Source organism: Pistacia vera, unplaced genomic scaffold (assembly GCF_008641045.1).
Source record: "Pistacia vera cultivar Batoury unplaced genomic scaffold, PisVer_v2 Contig462, whole genome shotgun sequence".
In the NCBI taxonomy this organism is placed as follows: Eukaryota; Viridiplantae; Streptophyta; class Magnoliopsida; order Sapindales; family Anacardiaceae; genus Pistacia; species Pistacia vera.
The window spans coordinates 569,968-595,442 of NW_022196293.1; the positions used below are offsets into that span (position 1 = coordinate 569,968).

Consider the following 25,475-nt stretch of genomic DNA (forward strand, 5'->3'; position numbering starts at 1 on the left):
CACCGAACACGTGGCGAGCATCTATGCCGTACGAGAGTCGTACTCGATCGCCTTGTCATGCCGACCGATCCAGCACACTACTCAAGCCTGGTCGACCAGCCGGAACGACCCTGTCCGAACTCCCTACATTCAAAAGGTAGGAGGCCTTGTCCTGTCACCCTTCCATAGCGGAAGAACGGACAGCCAGTGGTCAACTTGCATACCTGTCTATTCGATCGCTCGGCCCTCCAGACCAACTTAGCCTTGACCCCCGAAGGCACTCAAAATGCCCCACGCTTTTCTAGCCCGGAAGGCCCGACCGACCGATCAGTCAGTATGGAACAGCCCGGTTCGAGCCCTCAGAATAAGACAGGAGACTTCGCCCATTCATCCTTCCGTAGCGGACGAATGGACAACCTATGGTCAAGATGCCACCCAGTCGATCGCTCCAGCATCCCGATCGAGTGAAGCTTTTTGGCATGTTTATTAACTCACCAGACCCGGAAAGACGAGTGAATACCCCGTCTTAACTCACCTTGCTTGTCTAAAGGATATACCGAACGACTGCGTGAGCACTGATCTATTTCTGTCCCTTCGGCTTGTCACACCGATCAGGCTCACCGCAACGATGGCATACTCTGGGTCAGGAGTGGATGCCGAACGATGTCCAAACCAAAGATCACCTACAACGATCAGATCATCCACGCCGATGATCGTTCTTCCACGAAGGAAGACCAAGCTCGTCTCGAGCGCTACCTACTCTCTGACTTTAAGTACTCTCAACTCAGAGAGTGGGGGACAAACTGTTAGGGCCAAAAATCGTCCTTGGCCCAAATAAGAAAACATGACCACTAGTGAAGAAAAGACCGAGCCCAGTCCTATAGAGGCCTAAGCCAGATCAGTCCCATTTGATACGAGATACGGCCAACCTAAACCCTCTGGGCACGGGCCTCCCGGTTCGAGTTCACTTCATGGGCCTGTAGGCAAGTTCCAAGTCCACGGCGCACTGATCATATTCCTGTTCCTGATCAATCTCCTACTCAAAGTTACTTTCCTGATCAGAATCACTTTCCTGATCAGAATCACTTTCCTATCTGGACACTGGTAAGACAGCTTACCACGACCATAATTCTTCTAGGGTTGGCATCAGAGTCACATTAGGATTCCTACTCCCACCAGGATTGGGAGACCAGATAGTCACTATATAAGTAGAGGCCAGCCCTCTCACAATGGACACGACATTACACTTTCACACCCGAAGCTCTCACTTGAGAGCTTCACTTCACCGCCGTAGTCACAGTCCTCGACTAGACTTCCGGTAATCTCTTACTCCCAAGCCCTCACTATATTAGCTTTTCAGCCTTGCTGACTTGAGCATCGGAGTGCCTACGGCAAACACCACCCTAGTGTTTCCCGTTCGCTTCACGCGTGTATTTTTCTACGTGTGTAGGTATAGCAGATCGCTAGTGGCCTCATCCTCATGGAATCAGACCCCCTTTTCGTACAGGTAGATTTTTACGTCTACATAAACATAATTGATATATGAATTTTGCTGAATCAAAATTAAATTTCAAAGCAAACCCACATCAAATTTTTCCATCAAAATTAAGCACAAACAATCGATACCAATTTACAAAGTAAACCCACATCAGAACATGCAGAATTTCGATCATAATTCTGAAAAATTAAAACAAACCCAGATCAAAATTCGTCTAAAAAACCACAAAAAAAATCATCAAAACAAAATGCCAAACAATTGACCCAGACCCATCTAAGAATCAACCAAAATAAAGAAATGAAACAAGTCAAAATTACGAAAAGCTTACCAATTTGGCATTGAAGTTTTTGTTTTCGGTGGTGGCCATGAGGACGAGATCAAAATCAGAGCAAAAGGAATAAAGAAAGAAAATGGGGAAAATTGAGAGGGTTGATGCGGAAACAGAAAGGTTAGCGGGGAAATGGGAAGGTTCCTCAACACCAACCCTTCTTCTCTTCCTCTCTCTCTTAAGGAATTCTAAAGGTACACGAAAGCTTGCCTTTATTTTATTTTATTTTATGTTTTAAGTTTTTAATTAAAAATGAAAATGTTTATTTACAGTAATAATTACTATTAATTTTTAATTTTTTAATTTTTATTCACTTAAAAAAAAACAATTTAAAGGTTATTTTGATTTTTTTTTTTTAAATAATTGGTGACAAATAAAATTAAGGATGTTCTAGGATGTCCTTAATAATTTTTTTGAAAAATATGTATAATTTGGGAAATTATTGCAAAATAAATTATTCTAGTACATTTTTTTGCTTGCAATAAGATAATTTATGCACGTTTAGATAATAAAATAATTTTGAAATAAAAATTAAATTCTTCACAATTCATATACCCAATGATATAATTATTGAATGTGTCTAATGTGACGAACATCATTAAATACAATGTCTGTGACTGCTAGAGATGAAATATTGAAATTCTCTTATGTTTTTAAACTTCTATAGGTTTGTTAATTTAACTACATACCTTTAATAAAAAAAAAATTATAAATTGACCAAAAAAACCCTCACCCACCAACATTTGTTAGATTCTGACCATTACCATTGTTGAAAAGTTGTCGAAATCTGACAAATATGGGTGGGTGAGAGTGTTTTTGTTAATTTATAAAATTTTTATTGTTGGGGGTATGGTCAGAATCTAACAAATGTGAATGGATGAGGGTATTTTTGCTAATTTATAAACTTTTTATTGTTAGAGTGTTGAATAAATTAACAAATTAACAAATTTAGGAGGTTTTTTTATTAATTAATAAATCATACCTCACCTCGTAATAACAACTCAATTTTATTTTTTTTATAAATACTATTCTAAATAATAAAATAAACACGCTAAAAAATCTAGTATGTAAAAAAAGAAGAACAGCCGAAAGCCCAAGGGAACCAAGCAAAGCAACAGTGGGCCTAACCCAAACAGCCATTCAAAATTGAACGACTCCACGGCCCATAATGCGTGTTCAGTAATTTCCCTCTCTCTCGCCGACTCTCCCTGCGCCGCTAGGTCAATTGGCAGCGCTTAAACAAACTACGAAAAACACACATACAAATTACTGACACAACGAAAACCAAACACCATGATCTAAAACACAAAACAAGAATCAATGATAGAAAAATGCTGTCAAGAACTACCAATATTATTCAGCACAAGCGCACGTTAGCCTCTTCCAGTTATCGTGTCACAGGATCGCCATGTTCAGGTCTGTCGGCCTTACTACTCTCTCCTATCGTTTAGGGTTTTCTATTTTCTAGTTGACTCAATTATCTGATTCTGACGTTAATCGTGAATTATGACTGCGGTTTTATTCTTGCTTTGCACTTTTTTTTTTTTTTTTGGGTTATTTTATCTTTAATTATTGATTTTTTTCACCTTAAGCTGCTAGTAGTTAGTAGTTTATTTTATGAGATTTAAAATAATAATTTGAAGCTAAGAGACGCGAAGGTAATTTAACTTAATTGAATTTGGCCTTGTTTTGCAAACTATATTTGAGTTGTGTGACTGTTGGGATGTAGGATTTTGACATTCCGAAATCTTCGGAGAGCTGCCCAGTGTATTGTTTCGAAGCAGAGGAGTTTCCATTCAGAAATAAGGAATTATGGAGCTGTAGTTACGGTTGGGTTACGTGCGTCCCAGTACAGATTTTATGGGTTTCGTAGGGGAGGGCACTCCGTGTATAATACCGAAGAGCTTTTTTGTAGGAGTTGCATTGCCAGGAATTTATCAGTTGCCTCTGCAAGTAGTACTGTGACCCATCGAGCACTAACTGCTTGGAGAAAGCTTTTACATGAAGGTTCTGGTGAACAGATTTTTCCCTGTATAAGTAGGATCGTCCAAGCAGTCAGCTTGGCTTTGACACGTTCACCCCTTGTTGTACCTGGTATATTTGCCTTCACATCTGGTCAGCTAGCATGGGCACAGAGAGTGTCTCCGGAGACCGAGCATTACCCTTCGGAAAATGCTTTGTACATGCGTGCACAAGATGGGCATGCATTTGTCACCTCATTTCTATATTCAGCCGTAGAAGGTGTTATTCTGCTTGTGAGGACCTTCTATCTTATGATATTATTCTCACCCAGCATAATGATGGCACCTTTCGCTGATTGTTTGGGACCCCAGTTTAGGCAATGGTGGCTTCATGTTGTTCTTAAAACCCTGGAAAAAGCAGGTCCAGCATTCATTAAATGGGGTCAATGGGCAGCTACACGGCCAGATCTCTTTCCTAGAGATTTATGCAACAAGCTTTCAGAGCTTCATACAAAAGCTCCTGAGCATAGCTTTGCGTATTCTAAAAAGACTATTGAAAAAGCATTTGGTCGAAAGCTTTCTGAAATTTTTGATAGTTTTGAAGAGGCACCTGTAGCATCTGGTAGTATAGCTCAAGTCCATCGGGCTTCTTTGAGATTTCGGTACCCTGGTCAAAAGGTGAAGCCTATAGTAGTTGCTGTAAAGGTTAGACATCCTGGTGTTGGTGAATCAATTAGGAGAGATTTTGTAATAATTAACTTGGCAGCCAAGATATCCACATTCATTCCTGCTGTGAAGTGGCTAAGGTTGGATGAGAGTGTTCAGCAATTTGCAGTTTTCATGATGTCTCAAGTTGACCTTGCCAGGGAAGCTGCCCATTTGAGCCGCTTTATTTATAATTTCCGAAGATGGAAGGATGTTTCTTTTCCTAGGCCAGTGTATCCCCTTGTGCATCCTGCTGTTCTGGTGGAAAGCTATGAGCAAGGGGAAAGTGTCTCACACTATGTTGATGAACTTGAGGGACATACTAGGATTAAAACTGCGCTTGCTCACATCGGGACTCATGCACTTTTGAAGATGCTCCTGGTACCATTTCTTGAATAAGTTATTTATATTTACATTATGATGTGATTATGACTTTTCAGTTGCTAATTTTCTTTTTGGTCTACTTTATGCTTGATTATATGTCTATTTATGTTGTTAACTTTTCAATTGAGTTAATATTGTAGATGAATTGAATTTACAATATGTTCAAGTTGAAAATATAGTATTCTGAGTGAGCTAGGCCTCTAGTTATACCCAAGTAATTGTTGCTCTGCTGAATTTCATTCAGCACCCTAATAGAAATCAATCTTTCACCTCACTGAAAAAGTTGTTAACACAGCTATTGGTCTTTCTATCAAATCACTGAACCTGCTTGGAAGTATTTTTCCTTTCTATGTTAAAAAAGAACTTGATATGTGCATTCTACATGGTTTCTCACAATGATATCTGGATGAATATCAGGGTTGTATTTTTCTTCAATCCATTGTGAGCTTTCTCTTTTTTCTTTGTCACAATAACACTGATTTAATTGATTACATGATTTCTTTTCCTGTGCTTGGCGTTTTTGTTATTAATTATAAGTTAGACATTTAGTGTTATATCTGTATTTCAAGACATTGTAATGTTGTGTTTCAGGTGGACAATTTTATTCATGCTGACATGCATCCTGGAAATATTCTTGTACGGGTGGCTCAAAGCAACTCTTCTAAGAAACGGCTCTTTAGATCAAAGCCTCATCTCATTTTCCTTGATGTAGGCATGACTGCTGAACTTTCTAAGAGTGATCGAGTAAATTTATTGGAATTTTTTAAGGCTGTTGCACGCCGAGATGGCCGCACTGCTGCAGAGCGCACGCTCAAATTGTCAAAGCAACAGAACTGCCCAGATCCAAAAGCTTTTATTGAGGTTATTATCAGGATCATGACTTATTTACTTTGATGTGAATAATTCTGATTAGGATTATCTGTTGGTTGTGCGCAATGGTTTCAAATTTGCAAGATTTTTCTATCTTAATTTATATCAATGCACCAAAAATTTTACAAAATGTTCCTGTTTGTTACTGTTCATAACTCATTAGGTGTATTTGTTTTTACCTAAATTATATGTTTCTCATGGTTGCCTATGATGATTGCTGTACAAGAAATAGAGAGCACTATATCATATTCAGGCATTTGACTCTTTTAAAAATCTAAACTTTGTTAAAAGTTGTTCTGTTGGATGCATGCCATTGATGTTTTAATTGTATTTGATCTCCATTCCATTTTATTTGTATAGCTTTTGACATACTGTGTTGACAGGAAGTGGAAGAGGCTTTTGCTTTCTGGGGTACTCCAGAAGGTGATTTAGTCCACCCTGCTGAGTGCATGCAACAATTACTCGAAAAAGTTCGGCGCCATAGAGTGAATATTGATGGAAATGTGTGCACTGTGATGGTCACAACTTTGGTTCTTGAGGTAATTGTGCTCTTACATTTTTGCCTTTATCAATTAGGTGTTGAACAGTCAAGAAAGAAAAGGTCATTGGAGGACCTTGACCTCCTATGCGTTTTAAACATTTGAATTACTGGATTGGGAACCTTAACCTTTGTCTTTCTATCGCCCTCTCACCATTTATGTTTTCATTCTATATAATTTCCTTTATCCTCGTGTGTATTCATTACAAATGTCATGTATTCTCTTTTTGAGGAAAATATAATTATGAAAATGTCAAGTGTGGATCGAATGATATTAGAAATAGCCTAAGAGGTGAATATATAATTATATATACTTGAGTAGCTGAATTGGCGTAGACATGTTTAAGATCAATGTCATATAGTGAATTTAATTTTGTATGCTTTGTTGCTTGTTTTATTTTTTCAGGGTTGGCAGCGGAAGCTTGATCCTGGGTATAATGTAATGGACACATTACAAACTTTGCTACTGAAAGCTGATTGGGCAAAGTCTCTTTCTTACACAATCGATGGACTGATGGCCCCATAAGATCGTTTTTGTCTGTTGCTTGTCCACTGAAACAATTTTGATAGTGCTAAGACATTATAGTATACCAGTCCCAGGAAATGAGACAAGTGTCTTAGTATTTTTTTTTTTTTTTTTTTTTCTTTGGGGGGGGGGGGGCGGGGCGGTGTTCCCTTCAAAATTGAGCCTTTTTTCAAATATGAAAAATTTTGTTCTTCTGTATTTATTCCATTTTTCCCACAAACCATTGTTGTTATATCTTAGCCTCACGATTCTCAGGCGAAACAGTGGGGGTGGACAACAAAAGAGACAAATAAATTGTTTGACATTCTATTCTTTCAAGTTTTTTGTGTACAGTATGCACTTTCTTGCTCACAAAGCTCAATAGAGCCCCAAAAATTATGAAAGTATAAGGGGCTTGTTTTTATGTTCCCTTCAACTATATATTCAAAGTTTTACGTGTCCATGATAAATGTTTGGTGATCAGACAAATTGTTTGAGTTGAATTGAATATCAAGAAGTCTATGGACAACTCATCAGTTTAATGATTTGAAAGAGAATGTTTCCATGAANGGTTCCCTTCAAAATTGAGCCTTTTTTCAAATATGAAAAATTTTGTTCTTCTGTATTTATTCCATTTTTCCCACAAACCATTGTTGTTATATCTTAGCCTCACGATTCTCAGGCGAAACAGTGGGGGTGGACAACAAAAGAGACAAATAAATTGTTTGACATTCTATTCTTTCAAGTTTTTTGTGTACAGTATGCACTTTCTTGCTCTCAAAGCTCGATAGAGCCCCAAAAATTATGAAAGTATAAGGGGCTTGTTTTTATGTTCCCTTCAACTATATATTGAAAGTTATATGTGTCCATGATAAATGTTTGGTGATCAGACAAATTGTTTGAGTTGAATTGAATATGAAGAAGTCTATGGACAACTCATCAGTTTAATGATTTGAAAGAGAATGTTTCCATGAAATACATTGACTTGGTTTGTCGAGGATAGTTTTATGTTAAGAGCGAGAATTCATATAATTGTAAGTCATCCTAAGGCATACTAACGAGTGGCAGAAGTGATGCAATTCTGCTTGTGGGTTGATTCAAATATATAAGAGAGATTGTGCTATGCACATTTTTTTATTATTATGATTTGACCACTTTTTTCCAATCAAATAATGGCTTAATGATATTTTTTTACCCCTAAATTTTTAAAATATCACTTTATTACTTAAAATTTATATTTCGACGACAAACAGAAAACAAACTCGATCTAGATTATTGAGACTTTTGAAGAAAGGAGGTCGGTAAGTCTTTTTATGGTAAAAGGTTAGATCTTAGTGGTTAGGATTGATCAAAATTTGACTTGAGAGAGACGGTTCTGTAAAATCTAATCGTTCTATTGTCGACGATTAATAGAATCGACAGGAATAGGGTTTGAAGAGTTTTGTTAAGTGATGATCGGAGAAGAGAATGGTAATGGTTTATGGTCACAACAATGCCGAAATCGAAAACAGAATATAAATTTAGATAATAAAATGGTATTTTAAAAGTTTGTACGTAAAAAAAAATGTTAATAAACCATTGTTTGAGTGGATAAAAATTGTTTACTCTTGACGATTTGAGGCAGTGGAATATCATATAAAGAAGAACTGCGCGCTTGTGGATATGACAGTAGAAAGATTACTCTTTTTTTTTTTCTTTTGGAAATTCTTAATTGATACATGCTTATATTCAAGGAACAATCGTGGATAACGAAGACCTAATCTTTGCAAATAGAATAAACAAATGCTTTACATTGGATGGATTCACAAATCACAAGAGCACTAGCCCGCATATACGTTGTATTCATCTCTTTTTTGTTCAGCATCGCCATGTATAATCTTATATTTAAAAGTCAAACCTACAGCAAGTAAAGCAGCTCGAGTTTATAATCTTTTCAGGATGAAACTAGAAAATAAGACGGTAACCATATCTAGTTATCGCAGCAACTGTACTTAATTACACATGCTTTGATGTGACCAAATTGACTTATTATAGGCATTGTTTTAAGAGTAATAAAACAGCAACAGAAGGTTGTGCACCGAATCTATGCACCGAATGACGTGACAAAATCCTGATCGTTGATTAATATTAACTGATAATAAATCAACGATCAGGATTTTGTCACGTTATTCGGTGCACAGATTCGGTGTACAACCTTCGGTGGTTCTATCATTTTCGTTGTTTTATAACCTGACCTGTTAAGGGACCTAGTAAAGTCACCGGGTCTAAAGTTGACCAGTTTGACCTATAAAACCGACAGTCTTATGGTGATCCAAAAAGTATAAAATCTTACAAACACACCGCTGAAAAATACGAATTAGTCCCTACAGATTCGAAATCTAGCAAATACAACTTTGCTATCTGTTTGGGTTTTGACTTTTCCAACCAAATTTCGACTGATTCCGATGGCCAAAATTCAATCCAACACTACCACCTAAATCACTGTCCTCCACTCTACAAAACAGATCTAACCTTGAAACTTGGTAGCCCCCCGTTCGCCGATCGTGACTCATGTATACCGCCACGATTGGATTGATTTTTCCAACCAAATTATGATTGATTCCGACGTCCAAAATTCAATCAAACACCACCACCTAAACCACCAGCCTCCACTCCACAAAACCCCTCTAACCCCGACACTTAGTAACCCCCCGTTTGCCGATCGTAACTCGCATATTAGGTTGAATTTTCTGACCAAATTCCGACTTATTTCGATGTCCAAAATTCAATCTTACACCATCCTTTGAACCACCAGCCTCTACTCTACAAAAGCCCTCTAAACCCCACACTTGATAACCCCTCGCTCGCCAATAATCAAATTAGAGATTTTGTGAATAGTGAAAAATGATAACCCAGACCAGAGAGGCTATTGGGTCCTAATTGGACCAGTCCGACCAACCAGTCCAGTCCAGGTTTTGAAATAGAGATTATAGGATCCCCAAGTGACAACAATAATTGCTCCAGAAAAATAAAATCTTTCAGTATTTCACAACAAAAACGCCCAAGGTCGATAAAGTGATCTGTGTTATTTACAATAGCAGATCAATCGTTACAGATTTTTTGCATGCAAAATGCTGTTTTATGTAATGCAGGTTATCCGGCTGAAAAACAAAATGATCATTTATGTCACTAAATGAACTCAGCAATGCAGCATTGATCCCGCTCATTGTACCCTTCTTGCTGATATTACCATATATTATTTCAACAACTATGTGCTGCAAGGATATAATTGTTAGGAATCAAGTATTTAGCCAAAACAGAACATGATCATCATGGTTGAATTCACACTGTTTACATATTTTACGGGATCATAATAAACTCAAATATACTACAAAAATTACCCGTGCCGTTCTGAACAATGAAACTAGTTTAACTGTCCAGATTTACAGTAACTAAAATAAAGTAGAAGTATGAAGCAAATTCTATACAAGCTGGGTTTGAGTGGCAAGAAAACTTGGAGCGATATGAATCAACAGTTAAATCACAGTTGTAGTTATAGGTTGATATTCAATCACTGAGATTTAAAATGATATCAATGCAAAAGCTAAGCAATAATGAAACAAGAGGAACCATAAATTGTCAAGGATCTAGTATTATAACATTGCAACCATAAACACGGGCCACATTTGTTCTAGTAAGGCGTTGAGTGTTGTCTAATTGCTAAATGAAGCAAAGATTTAAGGTTATACTCCACTTAAAGGCAGATAACTTCTTTTTAAGGTAAACCTCCACTCCACAGGCACCACATTGCTGCTGCTCTGACGAAATTCTAAATGAGCTACCTTTCAGGTCGTTATCAGGCTTAAATGCTCAGATTCTTATTAGGCTATACTTGAAATCCAGACAACTTCCTAATATTCCAAATAATGATGCACATCAGAATCTCTCACTTTGTTAACTGCTCTAAGATGCTCCAGTGCAGATATACTGGTATTCTTCCAAGTTCTCATACCAACTTGTGAGTCATGACTGAGAAGTAGAAATACTGTGTCTATTAGACACCATGGTACTTTTACCATAAAGCATCATGCATAACTAGTAACTTAGTTGCACAAAATTAATATTCATGAATCCAACACTCGTTTTGAGAATTTTCTTAAACTGGTAGAATTCAATGATCTAATTAAAAGAGTACTTTTCAATATGTTAGCCCTCCAAAAGCCATAACCATCATACATAAACATAAATGATCCTATTCACAGTAAAATTTTCACCTTCTTGACAGTATTTCCAATTATGTACTTGAGTATGAATGGAGTTACCCAAACCATAGAATGGAACTTACAGTTCTGGGGTAGGCAACTCAAGTCAAAGTAATGTGGCAATTACAACCCAGAACTAGATGCTGTTTACTTTGACATGCTTCAGGGAATGAGCTAAACAAGTAGACAGGAAGTTAAAAAATTTACATCCTATAGGCACTTACACTTACTCTGCATGTGTTAGCTCACGGATTTCCTTAATTGCTGTACTAATACCATAAAGTGCCATTGTCTTAACCTGCTTTGTGAAAAAGGTAAAACCATTTTCATTTTGTCAGCCAATTTGCCTGAGCAAAAACATGGAAAATAAAAGACACTTGCACTTAGTTCATTGGAAGTTTACCTCAAGTTTGTTTGGTTTGGCTTTATGGCCATATGGAAGCAGTCGAAGTTCACCAATCAACTGGATGCAGTCACTAACACTTTCCGGTGACACAAAGTCCAAAACCACATTAACGCAGGACTGCAGGTCATCACGTATTAGATCAAAAAATAATAAAGCATAACTGCTGATAAATTCCCTATTGAGCTTGAAACTGAAATCATACAGCATTCTCACAATCAATTACGAGAAGTACATGCTAAAATTAAGAGTCCATTGAATGAAATTTTTGTGTGCTTCTTTAGTCCCTTCCCCTGCTAACAGACAATTTTTTATTTTACCGACAAGAGATCTTGAGGTTATTTAGAGCTCACATTTACTCGTAATCCTTTGCACATGACTTGTAAAGAAAGACAAAGGGGAAAGTAACAAACAAATATGAAATACTGGAATTCACCTATTCATCAATTGTAGACGTCATAACAACCATTTAATTTTGTGAAAGTCAATTATTATGATATCTAAAATGGTGGATTTAAATAGTGTTACACTTTTTACCTTAAGATTCTTAATCTGGTAGGGACATCCAGCAGGAATGATGACAGCTTCTCCAACATGCTGCTCAAAAGTCCATGGTTCAATTTCTGGAAACAGAGAAAGTTTAGAAAATTTTAGTAAGTTACTTTCGGTTGTAGTAAGAAACAAATTGAGGGTTATAATCACCAAACTCCTCCTTTAGCCTCATCTTATGAGTTGAGTCAAGAAAGAAATGCTGATCAAGAATTGGATGAACAACCTGCAGTAGAGGCGCAGAAAAAAAAAAAAATCAGTAACAATTCCTTCCAGATGATAAAACGAGGCATCCTGCTCTTCACTTACGTGCTTGTGAAAGCCATTTCCATGAGTGAACTCATTTGAGTGCCTGTGGAGGTATTCTATAAGCTTTGGAACATCCTGTCTGCGAAACACATCCCACTGTGCACCACAGGTCTCCGCCATTCTATCCTGTGTAAGGTATTTGGAATCAGAAACCTCTCTTTTCTCTGATGGTTTTGAGCTCCGAATAGTCCCACAGCACGGTATTGAGGAATCAGAATCAGTATCATATTCTCCATCCTCGGACATATTTTTATCTTTGAGATTTAAATCATTGGCTTCACGTCTGGTTAAATCATCTCTGACGATATCACAGAGTCCTACTTCCATGTCTTCTCCATTTAATGATGATTTATGTTCAGGAGCAACATCTGCAAAGTCCATTTGATCTTGACCCTTGTGCCTTTTCATCAACTCTCTTATCTTGTTAAGCTGCTTCGTGGATACAGGGACATCAGTAGTATGTGCCAGAATATTAACCTGGAATAAGAAGAAAAAAGGATGAAGGGATCAATTACTTGAATCTTCCTTCAAACTATGCATGTCCTCCATAAGCTTGTTGGTTAATGTCTCACAAGTCACACGATGGTCACTCAATGCATGTTTGGAGTATGTACATCAGCATGAACTTCATTTTTTTTTTTTTTTTTTAATCATCAAGGGTGTCCGGATCAGGTTGTGTGCACCTCAACTACTTCCCCAGGGCCCTAAAACTGCTGGCCGGGTAAGAACCCCAATGGCCACCCCTATTAGTGTCTAAGGAGACTCGAACTTAGAAGCTCATGAAACTCTTTTGGTTTTTTTACCATCAGGCTACCCAGTGGTGGTTAACTTCATGATTTTACATTTAAGAGTATAATTGACTTATTGACAACAAAAAATAAAAATGACACGTACCACATCACATAAGTCATAACATAATTTTGTCACAGAATCAGCCTGAACAAGTTCCTCACCGCTGCCATATGAAATATAAACACATGGACCCAGGTCAGGCTTTGGCAATTTCTGTGGCAACTTTGAAGCAATATTTAAAACACCTGATTCTGGATCCATGTATTCTGGAAAAGGTAGGGCGTGAATGATTTTGGCGTAATGATCTGGAAATTGCTCTTGAAATAAACGAGAAGAAAGCCAACCCTTCAATTTTAGTTTCTCATCACACATATTAGCACGCTTTTGTCCCCAAACGGATCCCAAGAATAACTGGCTAATACCAATTTCTACCTGCCATACGAAAGAGAAATCTAATTTGCATAAGAACTAAATACTTTAGATTCTAACAGCAAACCTAAAATACACCTTCAATTCGATAGTCCATATGTGAGAAACATCCCCCACCCAGAAAAAAAAATAAAGAGAGAGAGAGAGAGAGAGAGAGAGAGAGAGAGAGAGAGATTGAAGATTACAATTGTGTACACACAGCCATATAAACAGTGTATAGACGGGTGCTCTGATACCAAAAAAATATATTGAAATGACTCACTAAATAATCTCAACATTAATTTTCTAATAGATGAAACCAATAAATGACCTGAAAGAAAACAATACATGTTCACTGCTGGAATCTTAAAACAAAGTTGCCAAGTGGATAGACACTTGAGCCACTTTATTATGATTACATATCACACACTGCCAAGCAGCTTACATTGTGACATCATGGATTATGTTTTCTAGAGTTCTCTAAGCTCCTTGAAGGCCAGTAGCAGTCACATTCTCAAAGAACAGAGACAATGAACATGAGGGACGTCTGAACCACTATTATTGAAAATATTTAGACACTAATGCAATAACAATTTTCTCAGTAAGAGCCTCTTAAAATCCAAAATTAAATTAAAGCTCACATGTTATAATAACTAACATTTTTCCCACAAGATGTCTGTACAGTGTACAAACCAGGTAGAAGGGGGAAAGAGAGAGAATAAATGTTTGAAAAAATATTTTAAAAAAAAAAAAAGTTCACACTAACCTCAAACCAGTCCAAGCAATCAGAATCATTAGTTGCTCCCTCATCGTTCCCAGGTTTGGGACCACTACTCTTAAGATAAGAGCAGAACATGACTATTGGATCCCAACTCAACTCTGATGTACCCTGAAGTACATTTCGAACTACTACAGGATGACCTTTACCCCAGTGTTTCTGAAAGTGTTCAATCTTATCACCTTGAATATCCATAACAGTCGGGTGATACAAAAAGTTATCATGTGAATTCTCTCTTGTAGCTGCTTTTTGCAGCTGCCTGATTCCATTAGCTTCATCATCTATCTCTGAACACAATGAGCAACGTGATGACATATCTATAGTTTCTGGCAACTCATAGCAGCCAACTATTTGTTCTGCACTAAATTCCAGCTCTTTGATCCAACTAAAAGGGAAAACACGTCTCAAATCAAGGAGGCTATCACCACAACCACCGAACTCCATCGGTGGGCATGATATACCAACACCACCCTCAGGAAATTTCCGACTCAGCAATGATGCACATGAATCAAAAGTTCTGCTTCCATAACTTTGCTTATAGGTGCTAACAGACTTCTTTTCTGAAAGTTGTGCTCCAGATGTACAGGCTTTTTTTATATTTGGGCATTTGCAAATGAGAGATCTATTGCTTCCAGATACACTCTCCTGAAGAATATCTCGACAACAGCTTAAGCACAGCATATAGGAACAATTTGTGCATCTTCTATGGAAATCCGTTATAGAAGTCTGACAGTTATTGCTGCTCCAGAAGTCAGACAATGCACCAAAAAACCAACACAAATAAATTGCATAAATTTTACTAAATATGTCATAACAAATCAGCAGCAGGGATCATACCAACAAAATTGCTTATTGCGGTTAAGTTCAGCCTGTTTAATCTGAACTTAAGTAGGTTTTTGGCCTGTCACATGTCGAAAGACATTAGAAAAAACCCACAGCATGTAAATTCCTTGACTAAACGATGAATTCGGAAGTTTATTTGCAGGGACCATTATTATCATACCTTTTATTTTTTCCTCTATCTCTAGCTCAATGCTCTGGTCTTGATTTATATGTTTCAAAACAGGAAGAAGCATACAGATAAAATAATGAAAATGCAGAACTTTGTCAACTTCATTTTTGCCCCTCAACAAGTCCTGAAACATAAGTTGTGGTAAATTGAAGCATTAGAACTCAGCCTGAAATTACGCATACAATAGTTTCCAATCTAGCCATATCAAGAGTCTAACCTTATATTCCAAATCTCTACATTGACTTGATGAGCAGGCCTTACAGCCACAAGTTCCACGACAGACTGGACATGCCTTCTTAACCTCTTCTTGTGTATCAAAATACCTAAAATCATATATAAATTTGACACAACTACTTTTAAACAACTATAAGAGATTCAAAGGCAAAAGCTAGGATGAAATCATGAAGCAAAATTGAAAATAAATTTCGTCAATCATTTAACGCATTGTTCATAGAGGCAATTGTCTGATTACATGACTTGCCTTTATGAACATTGTCTTCAAACACATTTGTTAAAGCTAGATTGAGAAAATGATTGCCAGTTTGGCCTAATGGAAGAATAGATCCTTAAAAGCATCGTTTTCAAAACTCAGTAGATCTGGATAAGAAATTTGATCAATACTTTCTTCAATTGGTGAAATGCGGCTTCTTTTTTCATCTGGGTTGGTGGTCACGATTTCGATTTTAATCAATTGAAGTTCATAGTGAAACACATTATACACTCAAGTTCTCAGTGTGATACAGTGATAGTTTTATTTTATAAGCTAAAACTTCATATCATGTGTAATAGTGAATATGTTGTGGATGCTTGATTTAATACAGTCGATATATGATCACATTTTTTAGTTCTTGACCCAATGTTAGCAACTAATTTTGCTACAACTAAAACATTTCAAAGTCAACTGCAATGCAAGAACAAATATGCATAGATAACATGCCCAAAGGTCAAACTAAAATGAAACAAAAAGCTCATACCGTTCTTTTACACAATCGAGGCAGAAAAACAGTTTTCGACAATTTGAACACTTTATCAAACTCGAATTCCTCCTCTTACACCAATGGCACTTCCTCCTCCTTCTCAAACCCACAACATCCCTTTTATATGGCACAACCTATAGACAAATTTTCATTACACAAACACATCCAAAATAATAACTAAACATTGTAATTATAATATAATCATATTACAACCTGCAATGTGCCAACTGGCACTGGTTCAATGTTCTTGGACCGAAAACACCGTCTGCTAACGGTTGCTGGCTCGGCACCAATTTTCACAGCACAAGAAGTACCTGCATTGTCAGAATTTGTACTAGAATAAATTGTAGAAACCGCCATTAATCCATTGGGTAACGCTCTAGTGAACTCCGTGTCACTGTCGCTATCACTATTATCAGAATTCTCTCCATCTCCATCTTCAAACTCTTTTCGCTTCTTTCGCTTCTCTACTTCTTTTTTTAACACCATTCTTATCAATTCCAACTGTAAATCCCCTCGCTTTAGTTTCATTTTCTTCACGGCTTCATCCAACGCCTCAGATTCACCGATCACTCGCTTCTTTTTCTTCAATTTCTTAAATTTTTGTGCCCTAATTAACGGATTGCGTTGAACCTTGAAGATTTTCTTGCCTTTCCTCTGGAGTTTCAGCGACTCCGGCACTTTCTGCCGGTGCTGACGGTGGCGACCTTGGAGATGATGAACTTCACAGAGTTTTTTATCGTCCATTACTCGTCGATTGCACCTCCATTGCCTGCCATCAGTTCTCTTACACCGTAGATGGTCCGGCAGAGCTCCCGCCTCTTCTTCTTCTGGCATTTTGAAAATTTGCCGGGAAAGTAGTGGAATTTTCCCGGAAAGTAAAATTTTCTCGAGAAAGTTAGGTCGGTGATGAGGAAGTTTGGGTTTTTATTGAGAGGGGCGGGGAGGCGTTTGGGAAGTATTTATTTTTTGGACAGAACTGAAAGGAGTTGGTGTACTTGAGTAGAATGAAGCGAAGCGATAGTGGCATACTCCGTAATTATTGACAGAGATTGAGTCCAATTTGGTCTCGAATTGTTCAATGTGGTGGCAAATGAAGATCCAGCAATCGCCACGATTTCGAGGACTGTTTGGTTGTAGGCCTTCTGGAAATAAGATGCGTTTTACTATGTTTCTGTTTCTGATATATTTATATCAGACAACTTTTTGCAGCAACATAATTATTTTATTTTTATCTTAATCTTTTTGAATTCCTATATGCCAAAATTGGAATATGAGATTTTGATACAACGAAATTTGGTTAAATGTTTTAGTTATATTTGGCAGGAGATAATCAGTCCCTTGAAATCTGGCATTAATTTTTTTGATAGGATTAAATATTTGGCATATTGTTTCTCTCTGGTGTGCATATTTAATTTGTTGGATTATTAGAGATGAGAATCATTTACAGGGTTCAAGATTCATTACATTTTGCTAAATACATAAGCTTTTTGATCCTGGGATATATATGATTTATCTGCAGTTTTATTTTTTGCACTAAAATCTGGACTATGCCAGATATGCATAATCGAAAACTCTTGAAATATTATTTTCAAGTAACCATTTACATATGTAAGAGATAAGAATGTGAACCCAGTGTAAACAATGGAGAATCACGTGGTGCATAAATCTTCTAGTCATTTAAATTTGACACAAGGGACAATTGTTTTAATGTTGTGAAAGGATCTTAAATCTTCTTGATGCAAAAAGTGGTGCCAGATTTTTTAAGCCTCTGCCTATCTCCTTTTTCTCGAGAACCTAAATCAAACTGTGCAGAAAAGCCTTCGCAGCATTCCAGGGCCCATTCATCTCTGCTTCCAATTCTGTATTATACATGGATACACTATAGTGGCCCAGTTTGGCAGTGACTATCCAAGGGCAAAGCTGCAAAGGCCAGTGGTGAATGGTGATAGACTGTCTGGGATCATAATGACTTGTCTGAAAGAATTAAATAAACACAAATGGTTACACGTATCATAGATGTTAGACAAAATGCTGCAATTTTATTTTGTGTTCCCTATGCCATGGAAATGAACTGAAATTTTCCCCCACTTTAAAAATCTCCAAAGCTGCTTTCATCAGGGTCTGGAAAAAGAAAATCAACATAATAAAATAAATATTTGGACTGTTCTGTCATGAGCAAGGGAAAGAGAATGAAAGTTTCTAAAGAGGAAATAAAAAGAATAAGAGAGCAAACCTGTGATGTTAATTTGTTGGAACAGTCCCAAAAGAGCGAAAAACATGATTGAGTGCAGCGCCGCTGAAATTATCCAACAACAACAGCAGGAAGCCCCCAACTGTAGGGATTAATTCATCAACGCTGCACTCAATGATGTTTTTCAATCTGGGAAATAGGAATTAATCTAAAATGCTTATATCAATTGCATTAGATCCAGAAATCTTAGTGCATCTGCTGAAAATATATTAAACGAGGTGATGAAATGTAGTACAGAGATGATTGTACTACCACATCTCTTCACCAATTCAACGCTATGTTGGAAGAGCTTTCCTCCTCTTGAATGTTGGTTATTTTTTAATTAAATTGGCATGAGACCTGTACTGGTTAATTGTACTATAAGCCTTTGTACTGCATAGGTTTTTCACATTTCTTATTTTATAGTCTACCAAAATTGTCAGTCCTTTTTATATATGAGATTGTCAATATCATATTACAACAACTTTTTGGTTATTTTATCTTTAATTATTGATTTTTTCACCTTAAGCTGCTAGTAGTTAGTATTTTTATTTAGAGTTTAAATAATAATTGAAAGCTAAGAGGACGCGAAGTAATTTAACTTAATTGAATTTGGCCTTTTTTTGTAAACTATAATTGAGTTGTGCGACTGTTGGGATTAGATTTTGACATTCCGAATATTCGGAGAGCTGCCCATTGTATTGTTTCGAAGCAAGGAGTTTCCATCAGATAAGGAATTATGGAGCTGTATTTCGGTTTGGTTACGTGCGTCTCGCAGTACAGATTTTATGGTTTTCGTAGGGGAGGCACCCGTGTATAAATCCGAAGAGCTTTTTGTAGGAGTTGCTTGCCAGGAATTTATCAGTTGCCTCTGCAAGTAGTACTGTGACCCTCGAGCACTAACTGCTTGGAGAAGCTTTTACATGAAGGTTCTGGTGAACAGATTTTTCCCTGTATAATAGTGATCGTCCAGCAGTCAGCTTGGCTTTGACACGTTCACTCCCTTGTTGTACCTGTATATTTGCCTTCACATCTGGTCAGCTAGCATGGGCACAGAGAGTGTCCTCCGGAGACCGAGCATTACCCTTCGGAAAATGCTTTGTACATGCGTGCACAGATGGGCATGCATTTGTCACTTCATTTCTATATTCAGCCGTAGAGGTGTTATTCTGCTTGTGAGGACCTTCTATCTTGATATTATTATTCTCACCAGCATAATGATGGCACCTTTCGCTGATTGTTTGTGGACCCCATTTAGGCAATGGTGGCTTCAATGTTGTTCTTAAAACCCTGGAAAAAGCAGGTCCAGCATTCATTAAATGGGTCATGGGCAGCTACACGGCCAGATCTCTTTCCTAGAGATTTTATGCACCAGCTTTCAGAGCTTCATACAAAAGCTCCTGAGCATAGCTTTGCGTATTCTAAAAGACTATTGAAAAGCATTTGGTCGAAAGCTTTCTGAAATTTTTGATAGTTTTTGAAGAGGCACTGTAGCATCTGGTAGTTATGCTCAAGTCCATCGGGCTTCTTTGAGATTTCGTGTACCCTGGTCAAAAGGTGAAGCCTATAGTAGTTGCTGTAAGGTTAGACATCCGGTGTTGGTGAATCATTAGGAGATTTTGTAATAATTAACTTGGCAGCCAAGATATCCACATTCATTCCTGCTGTGAAGTGGCTAAGGTTGGATGAGAGTGTTCAGCAATTTGCAGTTTTCATGATGTCTCAAGTTGACCTTGCCAGGAAGCTGCCCATTTGAGCCGCTTTATTTATAATTTCCGAAGATGGAAGGATGTTTCTTTTCCTAGGCCAGTTATCCCCTTGTGCATCCTGCTGTTCTGGTGGAAAGCTATGAGCAAGGGGAAAGTGTCCACACTATGTTGAGTGAACTTTGAGGGACATACTCGGATTAAAACTGCGCTTGCTCACATCGGGACTCATGCACTTTTGAAGATGCTCCTGGTACCATTTCTTGATATAGTTATTATATTTACATTTGATGTGATTATGACTTTTCAGTTGCTAATTTTCTTTTGGTCTACTTTATGCTTGATTATTGTCTATTATGTTGTTAACTTTCAATTGAGTTAATATTGTAGATGAATTGAATTTACAATATGTTCAAGTTGAAAATATAGTATTCTAGTGAGCTAGGCCTCTATGTTATACCCAATGTAATTGTTGCTCTGCTGAATTTCATTCAGCACCCTAATAGAAATCAATTTTCACCTCACTGAAAAAGTTGTTAACACAGCTTTGGTCTTTCTATCAATCACTGAACCTGCTTGGAAGTATTTTTCCTTTCTATGTTAAAAAAGAACTTGATATGTGCATTCTACATGGTTTCTCACAATGATTCTGGATGAATATCAGGGTTGTATTTTTTTCTTCAATCCATTGTGAGCTTTCTCTTTTTCTTTGTCACAATAACACTGATTTATTGATTACATGATTTCTTTTCCTGTGCTTGGCGTTTTGTTTATTAATTATAAGTTAGACATTTAGTGTTATTCTGTATTTCAAGACATTGTAATTGTTGTGTTTCAGGTGGACAATTTTATTATCATGCTGACATGCATCCTGGAAATATTCTTGTACGGGTGGCTCAAAGCAACTCTTCTAAAAACGGCTCTTTAGATCAAAGCCTCATTCTTTTTCCTTGATGTAGGCATGACTGCTGAACTTTCTAAGAGTGATCGAGTAATTTTATTGGAATTTTTTAAGGCTGTTGCACTCCGAGATTGGCCGCACTGCTGCAGAGCGCACGCTCAAATTGTCAAAGCAACAGAACTGCCCAGATCCAAAGCTTTTATTGAGGTTATTATCGGATCATGACTTATTTACTTTGATGTGAATAATTCTGATTAGGATTTCTGTTGGTTGTGTCGAATGGTTTCAAATTTGCAAGATTTTCTATCTTATTGTATATCAAAGCACCAAAATTTTACAAAATGTTCCTGTTTGTTACTGTTCATAACTCTTAGGTGTATTTGTTTTTACCTAATTATATTTTCTCATGGTTGCCTATGATGATTACTGTACAAGAAATAGAGAGCACTAATCATATTCAGGCATTTGACTCTTTAAGAAATCTAAACTTTGTTAAAGTTGTTCTGTTGATGCATGCCATTGATGTTTTAATTGTATTTGATCTCCATTCCATTTTATTTGTATAGCTTTTGACATCCTGTGTTGACAGGAAGTGGAAGAGGCTTTTGCTTTCTGGGGTACTCCAGAAGGTGATTTAGTCCACCCTGCTGAGTGCATGCAACAATTACTCAAAAAGTTCGCGCCATAGAGTGAATATTGATGGAAATGTGTGCACTGTGATGGTCACAACTTGGTTCTTGAGGTAATTGTGCTCTTACATTTTTGCCTTTATCAATTAGGTGTTGAACAGTCAGAAAGAAAAGGTCATTGGAGGACCTTGACCTCCTATGCGTTTTAAACATTTGAATTACTGGATTGGGAACCTTAACCTTTGTCTTTCTATCGCCCTCTCACCATTTATGTTTTCATTCTATATAATTTCCTTTATCCTCGTGTGTATTCATTACAAATGTCATGTATTCCTCTTTTGAGGAAATATAATTATGAAAATGTCAGTTGTGTCGAATGTATTAGAAATAGCCTAAGAGGTGATATATAATTAATATACTTGAGTAGCTGAATTGGCGTAGACATGTTTAAGATCAATGTCATATAGTGAATTTAATTTTGTTTGCTTTGTTGCTTGTTTTTATTTTTTCAGGGTTGGCAGCGGAAGCTTGATCCTGGGTATAATGTCATGGACACATTACAACTTTGCTACTGAAAGCTGATTGGGCAAGTCTCTTTCTTACACAATCGATGGACTGATGGCCCCATAAGATCGTTTTTGTCTGTTGCTTGTTCCACTGAAACATTTTGATAGTGCTAGACATTATAGTAACCAGTCCCAGGAAATGAGACAAGTGTCTTAGTATTTTTTTTTTTTTTTTTTTTTGGGGGGGGGGGGGGTGGGTGTTCCCTTCAAAATTGAGCCTTTTTCAAATATGAAAAATTTTGTTCTTCTGTATTTATTCCATTTTTCCCACAAACCATTGTTTTATATCTTAGCCTCACGATTCTCAGGCGAAACAGTGGGGGTGGACAACAAAAGACAAATAAATTGTTTGACATTCTATTCTTTCAAGTTTTTTTGTGTACAGTATGCACTTTCTTGCTCTCAAGCTCGATAGAGCCCCAAAATTATGAAAGTATAAGGGCTTGTTTTTATGTTCCCTTCAACTATATATGAAAGTTTATTGTGTCCATGATAAATGTTTGGTGATCAGACAATTGTTTGAGTTGAATTGAATATAAGAAGTCTATGGGACAACTCATCAGTTTAATGATTTGAAAGAGAATGTTTCCATGTAGAGTTGGGCAAGGGATCGGTCCCTGCTGGCCTAGGCGTGGGCCTGTTTGGACTGGTTCCTTGGGACTGGTCCAATGGACCAGTCACTCATGGGCCTGGATCGGTCTCAGGTCCATGAGAAAAATCAGGACTCGGACTAGGCCTTAGGCTTGGTCGGTCTAGTCCCATGGCTAGGACCAGTCCCATGGCAGACCATCCCTGGGTTTTGATAATTTTATTTTCTCCCCCTCAATTTTTTTAATTTTGGGGGCAAAACGAAATTTTATAGGGGTTTTAGTATTTTTAGAGGTTGATTAGTAAGTTTCTAAAAATTTAATTAATTTTAAAAATAATAAATAATAGTTAATTTTAATTTTTACATAATATAATATTCACATTTCACACATCACATTTCCAACTAACAATTAATAATTTTTTTATTAATTATTCATCTTCAATTTCATCGTCATACTAGTTACATTATCAATCTGTATTCCTAAAGAGTTTGAGTAGTTCAGGATCTCAGGGTGCTGTTGTAGTCTTCTTTCTGCATGAGTCAAATCCCGTAAACACGTTATCACTTCAATCATCTCATCGGTTAAGAACATCTCTGTCTTCAACAATCGCGACCACTCGTTGAAATGTTAACTCTGATGCAATTGTAGAAATCGGCACAGATAAATGTCACGTGTCATTTGGGATATAATGGGGAATTGACTTTCTTGTTGGTTCCAATTGAAGAATATCCATGTCAAGTTGCTCCTTCATCGTCATAAAGGTCAAGTCCACCTGTAGGTAGCGAGTCATCTCATTTGGTCTATGTAGTACGAGCTGGAGCTACAGCTGAGCTTCTGCACGTCCCACATACGCCCACTGCTCGATCCTTGAGGGGGGGCTACATCAGGGCCTGATCGCCTCTCCTAGACGTTCCACTTTCACTTCCACTTATACTTCCATTGTATTGTTCTAATATAAAGAAAAAAGTCTATCCAATTTGTGTTTAAGTCAGTCAAATAAGACGTATAATCATGTCCTAAATATGGTCCTCAGTAATTACACCGTTAACTACGGATAATTTAAACCTATGATCTAGAAAAGGCTTAATACTATAAGAATGGAATATCTAACCATATCTCTTATATTTTTCTTCATACTTGAAACAATTTCACTAAAATTGTCATCATATCTAATTGATCAAAGTTTTAACAATTTGAACTAAATATCTAACACTAAATTAGTTGGATAATAAATACCACTTAATGTTATTAGTACACATCATAAAAATTTTAAGAATGAATAAAAAAGTTCACAAACCGCCCATCATCATATTGACACTTCCTCTGGATAGTTTCTTCGGTTGACGAAATCTGCAATTTGTTTCGCGGTTGGCAAAGCTTTTTCCAACATCAAGTAGGTAGGTTCCAACGGATAGGCATGTCTGTACATAACTAAAGTCGAATCGGTGGGTCATCTGCTTACAATTTTGACTACTCCTACCATCTTTTATTGCTACCGCCGACGATAAATCCGATAGCTCTACGCACCCTCTCCATCTTTGATGTATAGCATCTAAACCTGCTTTAACTATCAAATTGATGATGTGACAAGCACTCTTGGTGATAAAATTTGCCTTCACCAAGCGATCCAATTTCTTTTCAAATAAAGATATTGCCGCGGTGTTAGCAGCAGCTGCATTATCAAGCGTTAGCGCTACAACTCTATCAGTTAATAAATATTCTTGCAAAACTTCAAGAATTGTAAATAAAAGTTTCAGCACTATGTTTTCATAAATGGTTTAAAACCCTATCAATTTTTGTTGTAAACCCCATTATAATCTAAGAATGTACTATAACATGTATAAAAATCGGTTTTGATCTACAACCCATATGTTGAGTAAGTGCAATAGATATATTCCTAAATTTGAAATTCGTTTTTAAGTTTATTATTTATTTTGTTATAAAGTTTTAGTATATCTTTTCTACTTGTAGTTCTACTAACAGGGGTATATGCTAGACAAAATACAGTTTTAACCATTAACAAAAAAAGTATTTTCAGATAAATAATGGAGAGTCAGTAGCAACTATATCTTGCTATTTCCTCTCATGCAACATGTATATTGTATTGCCATTTGAGAGAGTTAGGATTGTGGATTAAAATTAATTGAGTTTGAATTTGTCTACCTGATCCGCTTGAAGATGCATTTATTGGGGATGCTTCTTCTCTACGTGTCGTCGCATCGTCGAAGTCTCTTTCTCAGCCAATAATGGTTTCCACATAAATTACATATCTCACACGATTCTTCCCCCTCTCCATTTGTCTTTGGCCGTTTTGATTTGGTGAAGTATCGCCAGACATCGGACACGACCCTCTTTGACGGTCGGGGGGGTTGGCTAGTCCGTGCCCGTTGAATCGCAGCTCACATGTGTTTGGCTACACCTCGTCCCGACCGAATGTGGTTGCGGAATTACAGCTGCACACTCTGGAGGAATGGTGAAAATGGATTGAAGGCTTCAATTTCTTCGGTGGATGGAACGTAAAACCTTTGGGAGACATTATAAATTTAGATAAAATAATAATAATTAAATGAAAAGAAATTAAATAATAATATGAAATTATGATGATATTGAAAA

At 37.0% G+C, this 25,475-nt stretch overlaps 2 protein-coding genes and 1 pseudogene across 2 annotated transcripts; 2 read left to right on the top strand and 1 right to left on the bottom strand.

The window, feature by feature from the left end:
• The first annotated feature begins 3,007 nt into the window (after positions 1 to 3,007).
• On the top strand, positions 3,008 to 6,903 carry LOC116145580 (probable serine/threonine-protein kinase abkC). Its single transcript, XM_031431035.1, has 5 exons — positions 3,008 to 3,221; positions 3,535 to 4,852; positions 5,447 to 5,716; positions 6,109 to 6,264; positions 6,670 to 6,903. The coding sequence occupies exons 1-5, from the start codon at positions 3,214 to 3,216 to the stop codon at positions 6,787 to 6,789; spliced, it is 1,872 nt and encodes a 623-aa protein (XP_031286895.1). The 5' UTR covers positions 3,008 to 3,213; the 3' UTR covers positions 6,790 to 6,903.
• Positions 6,904 to 10,101: 3,198 nt separating this feature from the next.
• Positions 10,102 to 17,394, bottom strand: LOC116145560 (lysine-specific demethylase JMJ25). Its single transcript, XM_031431011.1, is given in 13 exon segments — positions 10,102 to 10,776; positions 11,240 to 11,307; positions 11,413 to 11,532; positions 11,950 to 12,035; positions 12,115 to 12,187; positions 12,271 to 12,747; positions 13,165 to 13,494; positions 14,237 to 14,987; positions 15,086 to 15,149; positions 15,252 to 15,384; positions 15,478 to 15,583; positions 16,235 to 16,371; positions 16,451 to 17,394. Coding segments are annotated over 13 exon segments (3,087 nt in total). The 5' UTR covers positions 17,075 to 17,394; the 3' UTR covers positions 10,102 to 10,658.
• A 1,815-nt stretch (positions 17,395 to 19,209) lies between these two features.
• Positions 19,210 to 22,336, top strand: LOC116145516 (annotated as a pseudogene).
• The last annotated feature ends 3,139 nt before the right edge of the window (positions 22,337 to 25,475 follow it).